Raw genomic sequence first — 19222 nt, forward strand, 5'->3', positions numbered from 1 at the left:
CATCTTATGGATTGGATTTCACTTTTACTTCTTCAGTTCGCCCTTTCAACTTTTAGCTTCCAAAACACAGGAACAGTAAACTCACAATTTAAACAAATAGTTGCTACAGTTTATTATCAATATTTATTTACAAAAAGTAACAATGGTAATGTTTGGCATAATAGGATCAAAGTGAAATGTATCAATTGGTAATTTACCAGTTTAAGATCAGTCTTTACAGCAGACTGTAGGTTGAAAGTCCTTCATAAAAACACAACTAAAAATGCTTGTTTTTCATCTTCACAATGTTTCACAGGAGTTATATCTGACCAGAAAACTCTCTTTCTCAAATGGAACTGTGTATTGAGATATCAGAATATCCATTTCAGTGGAGAACTTTCCTGTAATCTGAACCTTTGAATGTTTGGTTTGCCAAATTTTCTTTGCTCCTCTCCTGAAGGCAATAAGTTCTGCTGGAAGCAGGTTTCACAAGGGCCGGTAGCACTTTGTTGCCTTTCAAGTGTGAGATTGAGTAGTACTTTTCAGTAAAATAGATGACGTGGACAAGTCTGATCCTGTTCTCAAGGCCACGCACTCTTTCCAGCAAAGTTCAATCAATCGACAGTGATTTGGAATACCGGCTGATGTTTTTCCTTTTCCATAAAATGGTAAGCTTTCATATATTTACAATTAAAGGGTATCTGGCAAATGGATAGGATTTTTAAATAATAAAAAGTCCATGTTTGGGATTCCTTTAAAACAATCGGCTTTTATAAGGCTTTTTTATTCCATTTGTAATTTGCTGAACACTAGGCCGCTGGATTTGTTTCTTCCTCCATCCTGGAAATATCTACATCATACTGACATGGTCAGCAAAGGCTTGTAATGGGTCAGTGAAGTACTGCGCTGTGATCACGTGACACTTGTTTTGTAAGAGTTCAAGTGCCTTTTGGGCAAGTGCAGAATCTTTGAAGAATAGGTTCTCACTGACATTTAGTTCTTTCAGCTTCAGCTCCAGCTCACTGCCTGATTCAGAGCTCAGCAAGAGCTTTGCAAACGCAAGCAGTCCATCTCCTCCAATACAGTTTGCACTTTGAAAATAAAACAGGAAAAGCTTCAGATATCATATATAATAATAATCCTTGCATTTGACACAGCGCCTTATCACGTCTTTGAGACGTCTCACAGCACTTCGCAGAATATACTGTCAAGTGAATTGATTGTATCTTGTGGGCGAATATTTTGTATACTCGACTTCTGGGATGTGATAATGAATTTATGCCATAAAATTTTGAAGCATCTCTCTTGAGAATTACTGCTAAAGTATAAAATCCTACTTTGGTGATATAATCCCAAATTGAGTACTTTTTGTGATTACAAATAATGATTTTTACTAGGCAGGATTAATAATTAAATAGTGCCATCTGTGTCACATGATAAATACCTAGAAAAGTATTTCTAAGTATATTTTACAATGTTGGTTACCTCACATTCAGGCAGGAGATACACGATAAAGAATCCTGAGAGAAGACTTTTGCGAGGGACAGCAAACCTTTGTTGCCTGGTAACAGGAAGAAGTGATGTAAGTACAGTAAGTACAGAACGTTAAAAAAAACATTAGTCACATTGTAATAGTAATGGAGGGGTTAAAATAATTGGGTATACAACAACAACAAAATTATATTTGTAGAGTGCCTTTCATGTCAGGAGGATGTCCCAAGGCGCTGGACAGACAGTTACGGAACTGGGGGTGGGAGGAGGGGAAGCAGGGAGATCTGTCAACACAGCAGTGGTCCTGGAATCGAGGGTGGAGGCAGAGAGGTAGACTTGGATGTTATCTGCATACATGTGGAAGTTGACCCCATGTCTGCGGATGATGTCACCAAGAGGGAGCATAGATGTTGAAGAGGAGGGGACCAAGGACAGAGCCCTGAGGAACGCCGCACAAGACAGTGTGAGGGCTAGAGAAGCCGTTTGAGGAGATGAAGTGCCGGTGGTGTGAGAGGTACCGTCTGAACCAATCAAGGACAGCGCCATGAAGGTTGAGGTGAGAGGAGAGGCAGTGGATGAGGATAGAATGGTCGACGATCGAAAGCAGCAGAGAGGACAAGGAGGACGAGGGAGCCCTGCTTGCAGATGGTCCATCTGCGAGAAGGGATTGGCGGGAGAGGAAGGAGTGAAGCTGAGAAGCAACAACTCGTTCCAGGACCTTGGAAAGGAAGGGGAGGTTGGAGATGGAGTGGTAGTTAGAGTTAGGGAGTAGAGAATGGTCCAGGGAGGGCTTTTCAAAGATAGGAGTGATGACAGCGTTTTTTAAAGGGGTGGGAACAGTATCAGAGGACAGGGAGAGGTTAATGTCAGTGAGTAGAGGGGCAAGGAGGTGGAGCTGGGAGGGGGGGTAGGGATGGGGTCGAGGGAGCAGGTGGTGAGTTTCATACGGACCCACTTGCATTTATATACCAACCTAATCGATTCGCTGGTAAAGATAGAGATGTCAGTGACTGGTTTTGCTTTAGCACACTGATAATTTTGGGTAGAGTTTCTGCTGGATGCCTTTCAAACAAACGACAATTATCCAATGTTAAACCTGTGAACGTAATGTGAAAAAGTTTATTTGACCAGTGCTATACGTTGGAACTGCGTGGTTCCACATCACACTGGCACATTATAGTAATTTCACTGGTGTAGTATAGCCAACACTAGATGCCATAAAAATGTAAATTTGTATAGTACTACACTACTCTGGTATTGTTGTAATATTACACTATTGTTCTTCCAAAGGGTCTGTTATGGAGGGATAGAATACAGATTAAATTTCCTGATCTGTGCCTGGTTAATTTAAGTGTGTGGCAGAGGAAATTAGGTTGATCATTTTATCACTGATGTTGTTGCAAACGTATGTAAGCTGCTACTGACGTGATAAAGTAACTCCGTCACTTGTTCGGTCTCACCTTTGAGAGGGGCGGTCCGCATAAGATCCAGAACATCCGTCAAGCAAACTGTGAGGTTCACATCTTGAATGGTGAGCGATTCTAATGTAGAAAGGTGGTCTAAGAGAGAAAATGATTGTATTTACAATTCACTTTTCATTAGCTTACAAGCACCTCAACAACAACTTGCATTTATATAGCGCCCTTCACGCATGGTAGCGCTTGACACTGGCAGAGTCTTGCCGACGAGCCGGGAGAGTGAGGGGGGAAGTGACCGTAACCACAATCAAAAAAAAAAGTCTTTAGCCGGAATTTGAAGATGGCATCTGAATTACCTCCACATATCCGTCTCTTTGTCTCCTCCACACTCTTTTCCCCTCCCCCCCGATCATCTCTGTTTGATATTTCTCCTTCCAGATGAGGAATTCATTGGTTAGAAAGTCATACTTTCAATGACTTGAATATTTTCTAGTTATGCAGCCTGCAGCTCCATATCAGCAGCAGCAGACATTATATTATATTGCTAAGCTGTCACAAAACTAACTTGTGCACTTTTAATAGGTTAGCTAATCACTATTACAGTTCCCAGGTGTTATTTAAATTGAAGCACTGTGAAGTTCTTTTGTAGCTTGTGAGTTATTAGACTTCTTTTGGGAAAAAATCAGTAACTTAGCCATCAACTCATCCATTAGTTTTATAAACGCTGCATTTACAGAACTTCTCCCCCAAGGCCCCACATGACTCCATCTGTTGAAGGGTAGAATGAAGCAGTGTGCTGGAATGACCCAGATAAGGACAGCAATTTGTGGTACATTTATCTATTCAGTGGTACTGGTGCCATTGAATGTGTTAAGTTTAACTTTTACAGCTATTCTGGGTCATCTGTAACAAACCCTTTCTGGTACCAGACCTTCACCTCATGTCTAGGCTCTGTAATTGTGGAAATAAATTACATTAACCAGACTTGTCTGGATCAGTCTCTAATGTACATTATTACATACCTGTGATTGTCAGCAGCAATTTACTGAGGTCCTCAGGAGATTTGAACGATGCCCTGCGCAGGCAGAGGTGTTTAAGGGACTTTAATTTTCTTAAGACAGGCAAGAGGTGGTCCACCTGCAGAGTCTTGCTTGTGCAATTAAGACTAAAATCTTCCAAACAGCAAACTGAAACACACAGAATTCAATAATTCTAAAATATTAATAAGCTTTAACATAGGTTGTGAATTGTCCTTGGTTGAAGACTTGGGAGTAATTGTGTAAGCAAGGACTAACCATTGACTGGAAATAGTTAATTGCATTTACTGGAACTTCATGCCTTAATGAAGTCAGTTGAAGTCAACTGTTAATATTATAGCTAATGGGATTTTATATTCCGCCAGACAGCAGCTGTAGGTTCCTGGCCATTAGCAGTAAAACTTCCAATTTTCCATATAGCCTGTGGGAAAGCAACTAACACGATAAAACTCACTGTAGCATTTGTCCCTCTGTCTGACCTGAAGAAACATTAGGGAAAGACTGCACGAGCTGGATTACAGAATAGTTTATTTAATAATTTAAATGTAACCACACTCATCAAGAACGGATGGTAGATTAAATTTAAATTTGAGAAACGGCAGCATTAACCCCAAGTATGGGGGGGGGGGGTTTGTAAACAATCATTAGGCGCATGGGGTCCAGCCGGTCTTCTATCCCCCTGCACCCCCCAAACCTTTAAGGAATGTCACATCTCTGGTTGACATTTGAAGGTGGTCACTGTGTGACCTTTCATAACCAAAATACAACAATTTCTCTGTATCCCGGTCTATTTGTCCCTTTTAGCCATTGAGACTAGACCACTGATTANTTTTTTAAAAGAATTGTAATGACTGACCTGTCATCTCTGCCCTGGTCATCAACATCTCATCTTCCAGAGGCTCGTTTTCTACCTCCAGTAGGAAGTCTATGTGGAGCTTGTGCAGTGCGGGGAAGGTACTAAGTATGAATTTCACCAGCTTCACCACGGGAAGGTGAAGGACATGATCCGCTAGTACAAGAGTGGAGAGGCTACTGTCACGGCAGCGTGAGAGGGCACAGAGTTCTTTTAGAACCAGAAAGATGGCACGACCCAAGCCTAAAAAGAGAGAAGATAATAGCATGACGTACAGTCTCCATTTTACAAAGAAAATCTGCATTTTATATAGGCCTGTGATGCTGCTTGTGCAACATGATTCCTTGTGTGGTTTTGTGGACAGGCCACAAAAATGTTCAATACCAATTTATAACATGTTGACAATTGTTCTATAAAAAAAATATTTATTTGACAACATTCAAAGAAAAGGAAGTAATTGAAGCTTCAGTACAAACCCTCTATTCGTTCCCCCCACCATTTTTTTAATATATACTATGTCTGAACTTTGTCATTACAGTTGCTTTTTTGTTTGGATTTGAAGAGCTCTTAAAGTTTCTCCCAATCGCCACAGTGAAGTCTGAGACTGCTAGATAGAGGCATCCCCAAAAAGATGAATACATTCCTAATCACAGTTTTAATTGTGGAAAAACTATACTCACTACTAATCTCACATACTAACCATTATATTCCAAAACTAGTTTCTGAAGCGATACCCATGAGCGGAGCAATTTGCATAACACCAATGAAGAAGTGTAGGACAATGGTATTGATGTAATTTCCAACACTGATACGTTCCTCAAATGGAGCTCGAAAGTGTGGTTGAGGAGTGATTCACTACCAAATAAATCATTGTTGTTCAAACAGTTTGAAATGTTCTTAGTTTGGTTTTCATCGGTACACGAAAGGTTCTTCTCAGTGTCAGATTCACTGCCATCCATCATGAAAATATAATCATAGAGGTCATCTGCCTTTTCATTTGTTTCAGTTTGAGAAGCATTCCTCGATTCTTCAGACACCTCATCATGCATATCAGTAAGCCTTTTTGAAGATGGCAACAGACAACCAAAAGCATAATTATGTGCTTTATAACAATCAGACTTTCCCATAACTCTACCATTTCCCTCCAAAGATATATTTTCAGAAGTTACACTTTGCGAATTTAGAGGTGATAGATTCTCTGAAGACTCCTTAGTACTCGGAGACATGCATTTATCTGTATCACACTGGCTTTCAGTATCAATGAATGTACAGTCAGATGATGTGTAGCATGCCTGTTGATACTGTGAGTCCAATATGTTTCTCTGAATTGTTGGATCCATTTCTTCAGTGTTCACTTTTAATCTGTACTTTTCACAAGAACCCGCTCTCAGACACTCTTCCTTCTCACACAAATTCCCTGCACTCATCCTCAATATCAGAGTCAGCAATTCAGGATGTGGCTCATTCCAGTGTGATAAAATTACCTCCCTCACAACTCCATAATGAATAAGTCTATGAAGTAAAGTCAGCAAAGAGTGTTGTAATGTTTGGTCCACGGACCGCAGATGTTGAAACACCAGTTTTTGCACCGTGCTGGTCAAAGGACCACAGATGTTTGGATTATTGATGATTTCTTTCACTCCTTGCAGCTTATTCCGTATAACTAGCTTATTTACGTGTTGGCAACCAAGAACCAAGGCAGAAGAGCGAGAGTTATTTAAACGTTTATCATCTGAGATATCCAATGTTCCCCACAAGATACAGTGGAAGAATGTTTGTAGGAATTTTTGCCTCCAGTTGAAAGGTTTCTGTAGCAATTGGAGAAAAGGAAAGAATGATCAGTAAACAGAGCAGACTTAAAACCTTGCCAGGCATCCTGTGTCAGGTAGGAACCAAACAGTCCCTCAAAGTCGTATGCCGTTACCCAGCCATGAGAATGAGTAACCAACTTGCTCCTAAAGCCTCTGCCCTTTCTCTGGATGAAACAGAGTGGACTCTTTGCACGTGGGGAGAAGATGTTGGTGGTGGTGGAATTTACCACTTACTGGTTGCACTGAAAGCAATGCTATTTTCTGAATGCGTCAATAGAACAACAACAACAAAATTACATTTGTAAAGCTTTCACGTCAGGAGGACGTCCCAAGGTGTGCTGGACAGAGAGAGTTATGGATACAGAAATGTGCTGGACAGAGAGAGTTATGGATACAGAAATACACCCTGAAAGATTATCATAGAACCAAGAGATAGAGAATATAGCCCACCTTTCTAACTTTAGGGTTTGTCCCTATTACTTTCTTCCAAAGTTGTAGCCAAAGGGTCTGAGTTGAAACACCTAAAATAAAAAAAATAAATAAAAAACTTTGGAGTCATAGAAAGGTGAATTTCAGGATGTAGGATACACATCTACCACTTGTGAATTTACTGTATGTTTAATTCTATTTACAGTTTTTTTTGCTAAAGTTTTACCATTATGCAAATTATTTCAAACAGCAGTTATCTCTGTCAACACATAAATACACATAATTATAGAACGATAATATGAATACTTATTTCTGACTCCTGGCTTACACTTGTGTGCATCATTTGGAAACAGTGATTAATTACAGGGTTGATTAAAATGCCAAATGCCCAACACATACTGGCTGAGCGTGTTATGAAAACAATGGAAGGAGACAGTGGCATAATTGAATAAGTTATATATTTAACGTTAAGTGTTTTTTTTCCTCGTTATAACTATCGTATTTTAAAACACAGAATCAAGATATCGAATTGCAGCTTTATAGCTACTGATGAAAATATATTGATTTATGAAATGTTTATACGCTTCCAAGACCCTGACGTGTGATGTAATTCCTTGAATAATCCAAATCTCCGCCACCCCCCCCCCCCCCCATCCCCATCACACACAACAGACTAACTTGCCATCCTTTCCGTGATTTTCAGCACAGTGACTTACCTTTCTTCACCGCTGCCCCCTCGATCCTCTCCAAGTCATAAATAGTGAGGAACGGCAGCAGTTGTTGGAGAACAGTCGTGGGCAAATCTGCTTCCAAAACAGCATTTTTTTAAAAATTAGAAATACAGTACTGGATTGCAGAATAACCGGGTCAACCTCGCCCTCGATTCCTTGCCTTTGAAATACACGGCGACCGCAGCGTAACGCACACATCCCTGTGCGAAATACTTCCGAGACGTCCTCCTGACGTGAAAAAGGCGGTGTATTCAAACGTAAGGGATCGTGACGACCTTCAACGCGTGCGGTGAGACCTCACCGCCTCTCACAAAACCGCGCTCGTCAAGAGACGTCTCAGAGACGCTCCGCTCCCCCCGCGCGGAGGGGGCTGCGTACAGTGCAAGTTGTTGTTGCTGTTGTTGTTGTAATGTAATCCCGCCAACGAAATTGGTTGCTCGCTCCGTGGCAGTTTGCGGGACGTTGGTCGCTGCGTTTCACCCTCCTCTCCCCCGCCCCTCCCCTCTCCCCTGCCCCCCCTCTCCCCCATTCAATCCATTTTACAGTATATCTGACGAAGCGCTCGAAGACGTCCCGATAACAACAACAACAACAACAACAAGATTCCATTTATTGAGCGCCTTTCACGTCGGGGGAGGACGTCCCAGGGCGCCTGTGTACGGCAAACGCAACCGTTCCCAAAGCCGAGCTCCGGTGGTCCTCGGCCGCCCGGAGACGACAAGAGAAGAGGACCGTGTGTTCCCCTCCGGGGTGGGGGGTGGTGGGGACGCCTCACGGGGCGGGCCCGGGCCCCGGGGGTACGCGGCGGGGGGCGGGGTGGGGGGTGGTGGGGACGCCTCACGCCCCCGGGCCCGGGCCCCCGGGGGGCGCGGGGCGATCCGGGCGGACGGCGCTGCCCCGAGAAGGCGCCGCTGGGGAGGAAAAGGAAGGCACGAGTGGCGTCTCGTCCCCGCGAGCAGTGCCCCCCCTCAACCCCCAACCGTACCCCACACCTCCTGCTCCAGCCTCGACATGTTCTTGCCCACAGTCCTTGCACAGCTCGCGAATAAGGTCGGGACGTGTGGGGATGCCTCCTCCCGGCTGCCCCCCCTCGCCATGGCGGCCGTGTGGTCGCTGGGCCGGAGGAGGCCCTCGGCTCCAGACTGACCCCACCACACCACCGCTTGCCCACCCGCTGCGCAGGCGCACGACCGGGACCGGAAGAAGCGCCTTCCGAGCCGCCATCTTGAGAAGGTCGGTTTCCCATTGGTCCGCCATCCTCATGAGGTCAAATGGGAAAGATTGCTCCGGTCCCTCCGCCCTCCGCCCGCCCTGAAATTGGCTTCAACTCTGGTTCTCCTCGGCCTTCAGAAGCTCAAAGGTCAAACCGCCTCCTCGATCGCTATCTGGTTATAAATATTCAGCTTTGGAGATGGGGAGGTGGGGGGAAGAAGAGATAAGGGTTGGGTCCGGAACGTTTGTCCCCGGGGTCTGTTTCCTCCCCCGGACCCGACAGGACCGGACCGGGGGAGGAGGGGGACGGGGCGGGGATGTGGACAGGGGATGATAAGATGGCGGCGGTGCGGGAGCTGTCCTGCCTTTGCAACAGGGTCCTGGCGGTCAGGAGCCGCTGCCACCTGCCGCTGGGGCTCGGCCTGGTCTCCAGTCAACGCCGCACCTTCTCCATCTCGGCCGCTGTGACCGGAGCCCGTGACAGTCGGGAGCTGGAGAATAACCCGTATTACAGCAAGTACCAGGCGAGGCTCCGGGAGCTGAGGAGGTGAGAAGTGACGGGTAAAACACACCGCGGTTCGTCCCTTGAGATGGGTTTATGTTTGCCTTTCCACACGGGAGGGACGTTACTCTCGACGTTTCCCGGACCCGGGGCCCGGCCTTTTAAGCGGCAGAATTCTGAGGCGTTTCGGATGGGAGGTGTTGAGGCGGCGCGGACTACCGCCCACAGTCGCCCCTTTTCTCGTCCACCAAAGACAGCAGTGTCACAGGCCACGGGCCCGCGGTTGTCGAGGACAATTTTTGGATCCGCGCGAGGACCGCGGTTCCTCAGACGGAAAGGGGGCGCTTGACTGGATCAAGACGACAGTGGGTTGTGTATCCTGGAAGGATTCAGATATGGACCGCGCAGGAATTTGAATGCGTAATTTGATATAACGCCTTATCACGTCTTTGCGATGTCTCAAAGCGCGACACGGACTGGACAGATACTTGAGGAGGACAAATCCGCAGGAGTGGGAGTGGGATTCATTTTAATTTCCAAGACACGATGAGACGAATGGCCTCCTGTGCTGTATGATTCTGGTATACCGTCAAGTGAATCTGTATGTGTTGTGGGCGAAACAAGACTTTTAAGTGAACCGATGTTGAACATTTTATCTCGTGTAACAGTTCTGCTGGACACCGTTGCTTTCCTTTATTCACAACTGACTAAGCATTTGAAAGAATTTCAAGAAATACGATTCTCCGTTTACAGATATTTGCATTTTTACAGATATATGCACTTTTACTTCTTAGGACAAGACCAGATGATTACGAGGCCCGTGTAGCAAAGAAAGAAGAAATGAAGAGGCAACCATTAGGATATTCAAAACAAGCTGAGTTTATTAAGCAGATAGAGCAAGAGGCAAGAATCAGAATTTTCTGTATTTGAAAGATACTATGACTGAACTGTTTAAAAAGTTTCCATCAATAGATTCTTGAATTAAATTCTCAAATGCATTCCTCTGAATGCTTAAACATTTTAAACTAGTGCGGATGATGAGGTAATTGTCAGCATTTCCTGATCCTGACAACACGCTGAAGCAGCTTTTGGGTGCATAAAAATATTGTTGCAGTCATTGGAATGTTTTAAGTACTTATCTGCTCGCAATTGAATAAATGTTTTAAGTGCTTATCTGATCACATCCTGATGGTAAACTGTCAATGCTTTCATCACACTCGCTACAATAAATTTACTTAATCTGCAAATCAAAACTGTCTTGGCTGCATAATCATTCTATTGCATGTGCAAACTGTTAATTTGTGTATTTGTTTCTTCCAGTCAAAAGGTTTTGGCAAAATGGCACAAGGAAATGGAAGTGGACAAGGACACTTCACTAAGGACAAGGTAGGTGGGATTTTTAATCTTCCGGATCTCTTCTATTCCAGGTAGTTGAGAGTGAGTCATTGGACCCGTTTTAATGGAAAAGAGAAGATATTCTTATGTTTGTAACTTGACATAAAATGTTCATCTTTAAATCACTCTAAACCTTCTTTATGTAATGATTAGTTTTAAAAAATATCCTTGTGGATAATTTAATGTCCTGCAAGAAGAATGACACTGTTGATGTGATTTCAGAATAATATTGCCTTTGGATTGTCCAAAGAATAGATGTATTTTGTGGTGATTGAATGTCCTGGAGGTCTAAACCCAATCTAGTTATTCAAAGTTTTTATTTTCATATCTTTCTTATGCCCATGTTGAAAGGAAGCAAAATGCTTTCCAGAAGTGGGACAGTCATCCTATGTGAACTTTCTAACTGTTGATTAAAGAGCAGAATTGGCAAACACCTTGATTCAGGTCAACCTGCTCACTGCTTCAAACAAAACAGTGGACATTTCAAAGAAGGAAAGGGTACATTTTGGAACAAATGTGAGAAACCAGCTTGTATTTAATCCTGTGTAAAAGTATCTAATACTTGTTGAATCATTTTTCTTATTTCTTCTTTAGACTCTTCATTCAATACTGAACCTGGATATGATAAAAGAAAAAACTCCAAGTGAAATAAATCAGGTGAATGTTTAATGTAATAGAAGTCATTCAAAAGCAAATCTAGCGGTTTGTGGGATATTGCTGGGTACACAATTGGCTGCCGTGTTCGCCGACAGAACACACAATCACTACACTTTACATTATATCCTGTGAAACACTTTGGGACGTCTTCCCAGCTTGAAGGGCTCTCTACCAAATATAAAGAATATTACTACTGTGTTATTAAGTCTCCAAACATTATATCAGAATATCATTTTTTGTGATTCATCATTCACTAGCAAGCTTTGCTTTTGTTGTTCAAGTGAAGTTTACACAATCTGAAAATTATTCACCCCTTTAACCTCATTGTATTTATTATGAAGTATTTTTAAAACCGGATAAGAACCCTGAGCTGTATTTTGCATTTTGTGAGCAGATTGACGAAAATAATCTAGCCTAGTTTTATTGTGTATTATTTTAAATTGATCAGATATCTAATATTTCTTCTAAGTGAAGAACAAAGTGTGCTGCTTTTACATTATGGAACCCGTGGAACAAACTGCAAGGATTGAGATGTATACATGAATATCAGACAACTTTGCTCCAGGACTTTTTCTCCAGTTTCACTTCCATTATTTCAGTAGTAGCGGAATGTCAATGTGTCTTTCCTTTTTTCATTCTGTAAGCGGAGGCAGCTTGTGGTGGGGCAGTGATCTATCAATTTAGAAAGGGGTCCATGGACACTTGGCACTGACATTTCGTTGCTTTTCATTATGAGTTGCCGATGGAGGTGGGCTTGCCTCTGCAGACACTTATAATGTAAATGCGCGATTACACTATTCGTGTGAACTGAAAAGTTAGTTGTGTGTTCATGGATTCAACTGTTGAAAAGTATCCGTTTTTGACCTAGAAGTGTACTTCATTTTCTCTATTATGTAATCTTATTTCAGATTTGGAATCAATATTTTGCCCAGAAGAATACTATCTCTGCAGTAATTCCTGTGAGTGGCTTTTATAAGACATATTTGATCAATTTGATTTTAGCATTTATAACTTTTAAAATTACTTTTTTTAAATAATATTATAATTTTCTTCCTCAAGGGGGCGAAGTTTGATCTGATGCGTAGCAGAGGACAGAACTGCCCTACTGTAAGTAACGTGTGTGTGGAGGGCAAACCCATTGTTAACATGGTTGGCTGCTTCCATTTATTGTGTTAGGGTTAGCAGCCCTCTAAGAAGGGAGCAACCACAAGTGTAAGCCAACGGTTATTTATCTCACTATTCTGTTTCAGTTCCTGTATGCTTTGCCAAGGGAAGCAGGCTACGAGTTCTTTGTGGGTCAGTGGTCTGGAACTCAGCTTCACTTTTCTTCACTAATAAATATTCAGGTATGTGTCTATTGGAAAGGATATGGAAGGTAATACAGTTGAACATTGTTATAAGTCAGTAATTGGAATCCGTAAAATTCCAACGCGATGTATGTCCAGCTGCTGATCAGCTCTTGCCTGTTGGCGTCACTCCACACAGTGTGACCGCTTGTGCATGCAGAAGCGTGGCCAGTTCCATTGGTGCACATTGCACTTTGAAATCAAGTCATCACGCTTCATATTCCATTGTTTTGATGCGTTAAATGGGATTTCATGTACTTACACTAAATCCCTTTTAACGCATCAGTACAATGGAACGTGCAATCTTGGGATTTGGGATATTTAGGTAAGAAAATCTCGGTCCAGAACCCATTTGCAAACTGCACATCAGGATCTGAAGCTCATAAGTGTACACTCCAGTGCAGGAACCTGAGTGAAGAGTTGTACACTAACTTGTCCTTTAAATTTATTATGTGGAGTGTTATTTTAACAAGACAGTGTGATAATGGAAATGCTTTCTTAAAATATCCATAGAATTACTTCATGCAAAAACAATTCTTGTGATGCAGTAAAAATGAAACCACATTCAGAAAGCAGTTAAAGGCGTCCTATCGTATTTGTGTTGCTGAAAACTCCTTTTTTTTGTTTTAAAAAAAACTGTATTCTCAACATGTCTAATTAGTTTCTTATATCTTTCTCTCCCAAAATAATTCTTTCATTTTGCAGTCTCTGGGTCAGAATGCACCAAGCCAGCTGATAATATATCATTACCCTGAGCTTCAAAAGGAAAAGGACATTGTTCTTCTTACTGCAGAGATAGACACTCAATTTCTGGTAAGGATTTTTTTTCTTTTCCTATACAGTAGTGGATTTGTGGAATAAATTCCAATGAAAAAGGTCTGGAATGTTGATTAACATTATAATAAGCCATTTTAGATCTTTTTTTTAAAATAAGTTAAATCAGCATGACAGATGCTGTAACAAATTATTCATAATAAAAAAAAATTGTAAACGGAAAACCGAGTTGAATTTTAAAAAGAATCAACATTAAAAAATGTGAGCTTACAGTGCTACGTGTAAGCACTAAAGAAATTTTGAATTGAATATGACTGCTCTTGAGGTTTTAGTTACAGTCTTGCTGTACTGCCTGATTTTAATATTGATCTCCCACAGAGGGTGCTGTAAGCTTTGTTGCAGAACCACGCAACATGAGCCTCAATTACATGGCAATTTGTAGGTGGTTAAACAGATGTCGGCTGTCTGGAATTGTAGGCAATTACTAGCTATGAGGCATTGCTTAAATGTAGCTGTTAGTGACTTGCCCCGTTCTTTACTTTCTTGCCTGAAAGTACTGAGTCCATCCCAATCCGTCAGGTGGAGTGGCAATTCAGTATACTCGACAGGGCAGAGAATTTGTTTACCCATGTTCACGGCAAATTAGTGAGTAGTGCAAGTTTTTTTGGAGGGAAATTTAGGAATCATCTATCAGAAATTTGGAGATACAAATATGAAAACTGCAGTAGACTGCTGTGTCTAATAACTGACGTGTGATTGGTAATCAGTCTATGCGTAGCTGCCTAGGTTTCATACACGAGCAAGTTCATTTGCATTGATGATACAAGTGGAGCTGACTGATAAGTTGGGCACTCTTATAGGGGAAGTAGCCTGACAAGGAAGGAAGAAAGCCGAAAGATAGTTTCTAGGTTATCATTTTAATTTGTAGCCACCTATGTAGATAAAGTTACTTATAGAAATTTGCTTGTGACTTTTTTTTATAGGGCACGCATGAGGCACAGTGTTTGGCAAATCAAGCAGAGCTCTTCTATGGTACAGATTGCCAGGAAATCTTCAATCTGGTTAAGACTTTCAACCACAAACCTAATGAATTCAAACACACTTCAGTCATTGCAGAGATCGAACGGCTTGGATTTGGAGGCATGATATTGAAACAAAACTCAGAGGCTTAAGAGTTGTGTAATCTAATGGAAAAACACAGAGGACTCTGGGACCTGTATCTGCCAGCCAAAAAGGACACGGTGCTTGAACCTTATGGTGTGATTTGATACCATGCTGGACAGTTTCTTCACTCCGAACACTTTGCAATTCTGTGTGATCCAAGGTTAGGTTTCCCATTAACCCATTGCCGTACCCAATGCTCCTTCATTGATAATTTGTCCATCTCCAAATACCCAGAATATTTTCAAAATACAAAATACTGTAGATGCTGGAAATCTGAAACAAAAGCAGAAGTTGCTGGGAATACTCAGCAGGTCAGGCAGCATCTATGGAAAAAGGAAAGTGAGTCAACGTTTCGAGTCCACAACCCTTCGTCAGAATATTTTGCTGAGTGGAGTTGTTGTAGAAAGGGTGGGTATTTGAAGTACAAAAACAACTTAGAGTGTCAGTTGTCTATGCTCAGTTTCAATGGCAAAATTAAATATTTTAGCATATTAGCAGATCATTATTTATGAAAATAAAGTGACATGATTGGCAAATCAATGTTAATCCCCATCAAACTTCAAGTTATCGAGTAAACCTAAGGTAAGCCAAATGTATAAATGCTCTCCAGTGCAGCTGTATCAAGTACCATAAAGCTTTGAGAAAGAAGATTTTTTTATTTACCCCCAACCTTCCCTGCCTTGTGGTAAAGTTACTTGGCTTCTGTCCAATAATTTCATCCAAAACCAAACGACATTTGGGAAATTACAAGCAAATTGTGAACCATGTGCCTTTGTACCCATGATGCTAACTATTAATGTCATTTGTTGCCTTTGAGAATCCCACATTTTAACAATCTTAATTGAAAAATGTTATTGTTGGAATGATCCTCTGATATTCACTGGAATGTTTGACTTTTTTAAAAAAAAACTAGCAGCCATACTCTCCAGCTTTGGTATTTTGAGTTACAACTTGTATTTATTGTATCATTTTTTAAATATGTACTTAGAAAACATTAGAGGGGAAAAAATTAAGAATTTATTTCCAATTTACTACTTTCGTTAATTGTTAATTTATTTTAGCTGTCTGCCTGGCTCAGTTGGTAGCACACTTGCCTCTGAGTTGGTGGCCGTTGGTTCAAGCCCATGGCAGGACTTTGAGCTCAATCTAGGCTGGAGGAGCACTGCATTGTCGTTCATCAGGTGAATTGTTAAATCAGTGTGTCGGCTGCCTGTTCACGAGGACTTTAAAAATCTATTCTCGAAAAGAGAAGGAAGTTTCTGCTGATGTTCTGGTCTGAAATACCCCAAATAAAATTAATCATTCACCTCATGGCTGTTTATGGGACACTGCTAGACACATATTGGCTGCTGAGTTTGCCTACAAATACACAGTCACTTCACAGGGAAATCTTGTAAAGTGACCCATAGATGTATTGTTAGCAAACAACATAAAATGTTAAGGTTAGGCCCTAAAACATCAAGACTCTTGTTAATTAAATACCTAACCAAGTGAACATCATAGTTGTGTCAAGGAAAGTCAAACTCATTAATGGCATTTTGTGTAGATAGTTTCAAAAAGGAAGTAGACAAGTTCCTGAAAATTAAAATGATTGAGGATTATTAGTTAATGAGGGATATGTTGAAATAATCTTTTAGATGAATAGGCAAGATGGCCAATGGTCCACTCCTGCCTGAAAGAGTTGCTGTTTTACTATATTTGCTGCAAAAGAGTGTTATCGCAGAACAGAGTTATAGTGTAGTGTCACACTTAATAATGTGTTTTCTAGGTTCGATCAAAAGGCCACTCTCATGAGTGTATAATGGAGTGCTCTCTCATGATCGACAAGGATGCTGTTGCAGAAAGTACCAAAAGAGCATGAGGAACCGGTTATCAACCTCTTGAATTTTGATGGCACTGATCACTACATAACAATTTACTACCCGTTTTCTACATTTTCATTCTCTAGGTATATCCTAATAATAGAGGATATTGAGGTAAAAAAGGAAGAAAAATCATCCCATAGCATTTTAAAATCTCAGCAATATTAACCTTGCCAGCTTAGAGTAAGGACTGTTGGTAACAATAGACCAAGTGAGTACAGCGATGACTCCAAAAAAAATAATCAGGACTGCAGGGTGACTCATCTCCAATTATTTGATCACACTCTCAAGAACTCTTAACCTCTGGATGTTTCTTTGTATTTGAGAGGGAATCAAGATAATCCCTCCATTTACATAGAATTTCAAGGCTTCCCTTATGGGCAGTAGCCTAGATTCCAAGCAGATCATTAAATTCAACAGAAATCTCAAGTTCCTTTTGAAACCCTTTCACACATTCATGGTCCTGCAGTGAGTGCACCTCAACTTTCCCCCATTTGTTTAAAAGCAAGATTTTTAAAAAAATTGAGAAAAGGTTTGTGCAAACTAATTGGGAAAAAATAGATTACAATACCTGAATTGGAACAATTGTGCACAATTGGTGTGATACTATTCAACATGATTTACATCACTGCTTTTTTTTGTAAACCAGTTTTGCTAAGCATGACTTAATTGAAAATGGTGTCCCTAAGCAAATTTTCCAAATTTAAGAATAGATTTCTATGCTCCAATCCTCTATGCTGAATGCTAGAGAACCCATAGTTTTTTTGCATGCATAGCCAGATACAGTATACAATTATTGTACAGGTAATTTTCATCTGAATACCATCACCTATACATGTACAGTGTACGGTGCAGTGTGGTTCATTTGTGTGGGGATAACAATAATAATCCTTGCATTTGATATAGTACTTTTCACGTCTTCTCGATGTCTCAAAGCGCTTCACAGAATAGACTGTAAAGTGAATTGACCGTATATTTGTGGGCGAAATGCAGCAGCCAATTGCGCACAGCAGTGTCCCACAAACAGTCGTGGATTGAAAATGACCAATTTATTATTTTGCGGTTTTTGGAGGGAATATTATTAGGAGTGTGGAGTAAGGAAACTTGCCTAAGTATTCGCCCTGCTTGGACCCAGGTGTCTCGCTTGCAAGGCGAGTGCTCTAACACTGAGCTACAGGACTCCACAATGAGGGGTTTGCACCTGAGTTGGGGGTTGGGATCAGAGAGGGTGGAGGGCAGGGGATTGGAGTGGGAGAATGATCAAAGAGGAAGGTTTTGAGATGGGCTGTGAAGGAGGAGAGGGCGATGGATTCCAGAGGATGGGGGGCAGAGAGGAGAGAGGCTGAGGGCCTGACCGTCGATCACCAGGAATCACAGGTGAAACATAATCTGTACACTAACAAAAACAAATTACATTTGTATCTCGTCTTTCACGTTAGGAGGACGTTCCAAGGTGCTATGCAATCAAGGATTTGCACCTGAGCTGGGGGCTGGGATCAGAAGGGGTGAAGGACAGAGAGGATGGGAGCAGAAGCTTGATCGAAGGTTCAGTCGAGGAGGGGGGTCTTGAGACGGGCCTTGAAGGAAGCATGGGAGGGGGAGAAGCAAAGGGACTGAGGTGGAGTTCAGTAACAGTTCTTGAACCTAGCCATTAGTAGTCTTTAACTCATTTGTAAGTACAGAAACTTACAATTATAGGACACTGCAGCAGTACTCCTTTCCATTTTTCCTTGCAAATGAATATGAAAGAAAGGAGGTAACATTGAACAAATTTCAGTTCTGAAGAGAGACTTGAGAAGTTATGACTTTTTCACGAGAACTGAAAGCTTAAGGAGTGATTGGTTAAAAGTCAAAGGGTAAATTGTAATAGTAATTATTTTCATTAGCAAGTGAGTAATGAGCAAAATTTAAGTAACAAAATAAAGCTGATGTTAATAATAAAAATTATTTATACAGCGGGTGATGGGAATGTGGAATTTTCAACCACATACCTATTGATGCAGGTTTCTATAAATTATTTTAAAAAGTGAATCTGATAGATGCATCAAAAGAATATTAAAGGGAATGGGAAATTAACAGGAGAATAGGATTGGATAAGGTGATTCATGTGTAGAAAAAACAATGTGACTTGATGGGCTGAATGTCGTGTTTCTAAGCTGCAGCGTTCTATGATGCTATGATTGAATCTTCCTTTAGTTTATCTACCATTCTGCCTACCATTCCCCTGTTGAATAGGTAGACAAGTTCCTCCAGGTTTCTGTAACGCTGCTCTGTTTAGACATGAAAACAAATTCATTCCCCACCCTCACCATGAGCAAGCAGTACTATAATTGTCTTCCCCCTCAAACCCTGCAGCTTCATCATGTTTAAATGTATAGTAAATTAAATACTATATTTTCATTGAACTTTTTAAAATTGCACCAAACGAGTCTGAGTTATGACTGTCCAGACACTACTTTTTTTTATTGTTCTCCAAGACTAGGAAGGTACTAAACCAGCAAGCAGTTTCCTTCCAAATGCCACAAAGACATAATTAAGTAGGAAATAAACAATTTAAGCAA

General features: G+C 41.3%; 2 protein-coding genes across 2 annotated transcripts; one reads left to right on the top strand and one right to left on the bottom strand.

Moving 5' to 3' along the window:
• Positions 1-100: 100 nt before the first annotated feature.
• On the bottom strand, positions 101-8916 carry lrrc41 (leucine rich repeat containing 41). Its single transcript, XM_007887051.2, has 10 exons — positions 8735-8916; positions 7735-7821; positions 7040-7110; positions 5479-6586; positions 4782-5021; positions 3911-4075; positions 2931-3029; positions 2444-2566; positions 1465-1540; positions 101-1070 (listed from the first exon to the last, which is right to left on the bottom strand). Exons 1-10 carry the CDS (start codon positions 8844-8846, stop codon positions 830-832), a joined length of 2322 nt encoding a protein of 773 aa, XP_007885242.1. The 5' UTR covers positions 8847-8916; the 3' UTR covers positions 101-829.
• Positions 8917-9246: 330 nt separating this feature from the next.
• On the top strand, positions 9247-16103 carry atpaf1 (ATP synthase mitochondrial F1 complex assembly factor 1). The gene is made up of 9 exons (XM_007887050.2): positions 9247-9508; positions 10258-10366; positions 10784-10849; positions 11453-11515; positions 12424-12474; positions 12575-12622; positions 12766-12861; positions 13567-13674; positions 14619-16103. The coding sequence occupies exons 1-9, from the start codon at positions 9279-9281 to the stop codon at positions 14805-14807; spliced, it is 960 nt and encodes a 319-aa protein (XP_007885241.2). The 5' UTR covers positions 9247-9278; the 3' UTR covers positions 14808-16103.
• The last annotated feature ends 3119 nt before the right edge of the window (positions 16104-19222 follow it).

Source organism: Callorhinchus milii, unplaced genomic scaffold (genome assembly GCF_018977255.1).
Source record: "Callorhinchus milii isolate IMCB2004 unplaced genomic scaffold, IMCB_Cmil_1.0 Scaffold5, whole genome shotgun sequence".
In the NCBI taxonomy this organism is placed as follows: Eukaryota; Metazoa; Chordata; class Chondrichthyes; order Chimaeriformes; family Callorhinchidae; genus Callorhinchus; species Callorhinchus milii.

What these genes read in the sequence shown, in the direction of transcription:
- lrrc41 (XM_007887051.2), bottom strand. Translation starts at nt 8,846, where the DNA reads ATGGCGAGGGGGGGCAGCCGGGAGGAGGCATCCCCACACGTCCCGACC. An exon ending in GCGGACCGCCCCTCTCAAAG is followed by an intron (nt 2,567 to 2,930) that starts GTGAGACCGAAC and finishes TTACGTTCACAG; the next exon opens with GTTTAACATTGGATAATTGT. An exon ending in TTTACCAGCGAATCGATTAG is followed by an intron (nt 1,541 to 2,443) that starts GTTGGTATATAA and finishes TCCTGTTACCAG; the next exon opens with GCAACAAAGGTTTGCTGTCC.
- atpaf1 (XM_007887050.2), top strand. Translation starts at nt 9,279, where the DNA reads ATGTGGACAGGGGATGATAAGATGGCGGCGGTGCGGGAGCTGTCCTGC. An exon ending in TTAAGCAGATAGAGCAAGAG is followed by an intron (nt 10,367 to 10,783) that starts GCAAGAATCAGA and finishes TGTTTCTTCCAG; the next exon opens with TCAAAAGGTTTTGGCAAAAT. An exon ending in CTATCTCTGCAGTAATTCCT is followed by an intron (nt 12,475 to 12,574) that starts GTGAGTGGCTTT and finishes TTCTTCCTCAAG; the next exon opens with GGGGCGAAGTTTGATCTGAT.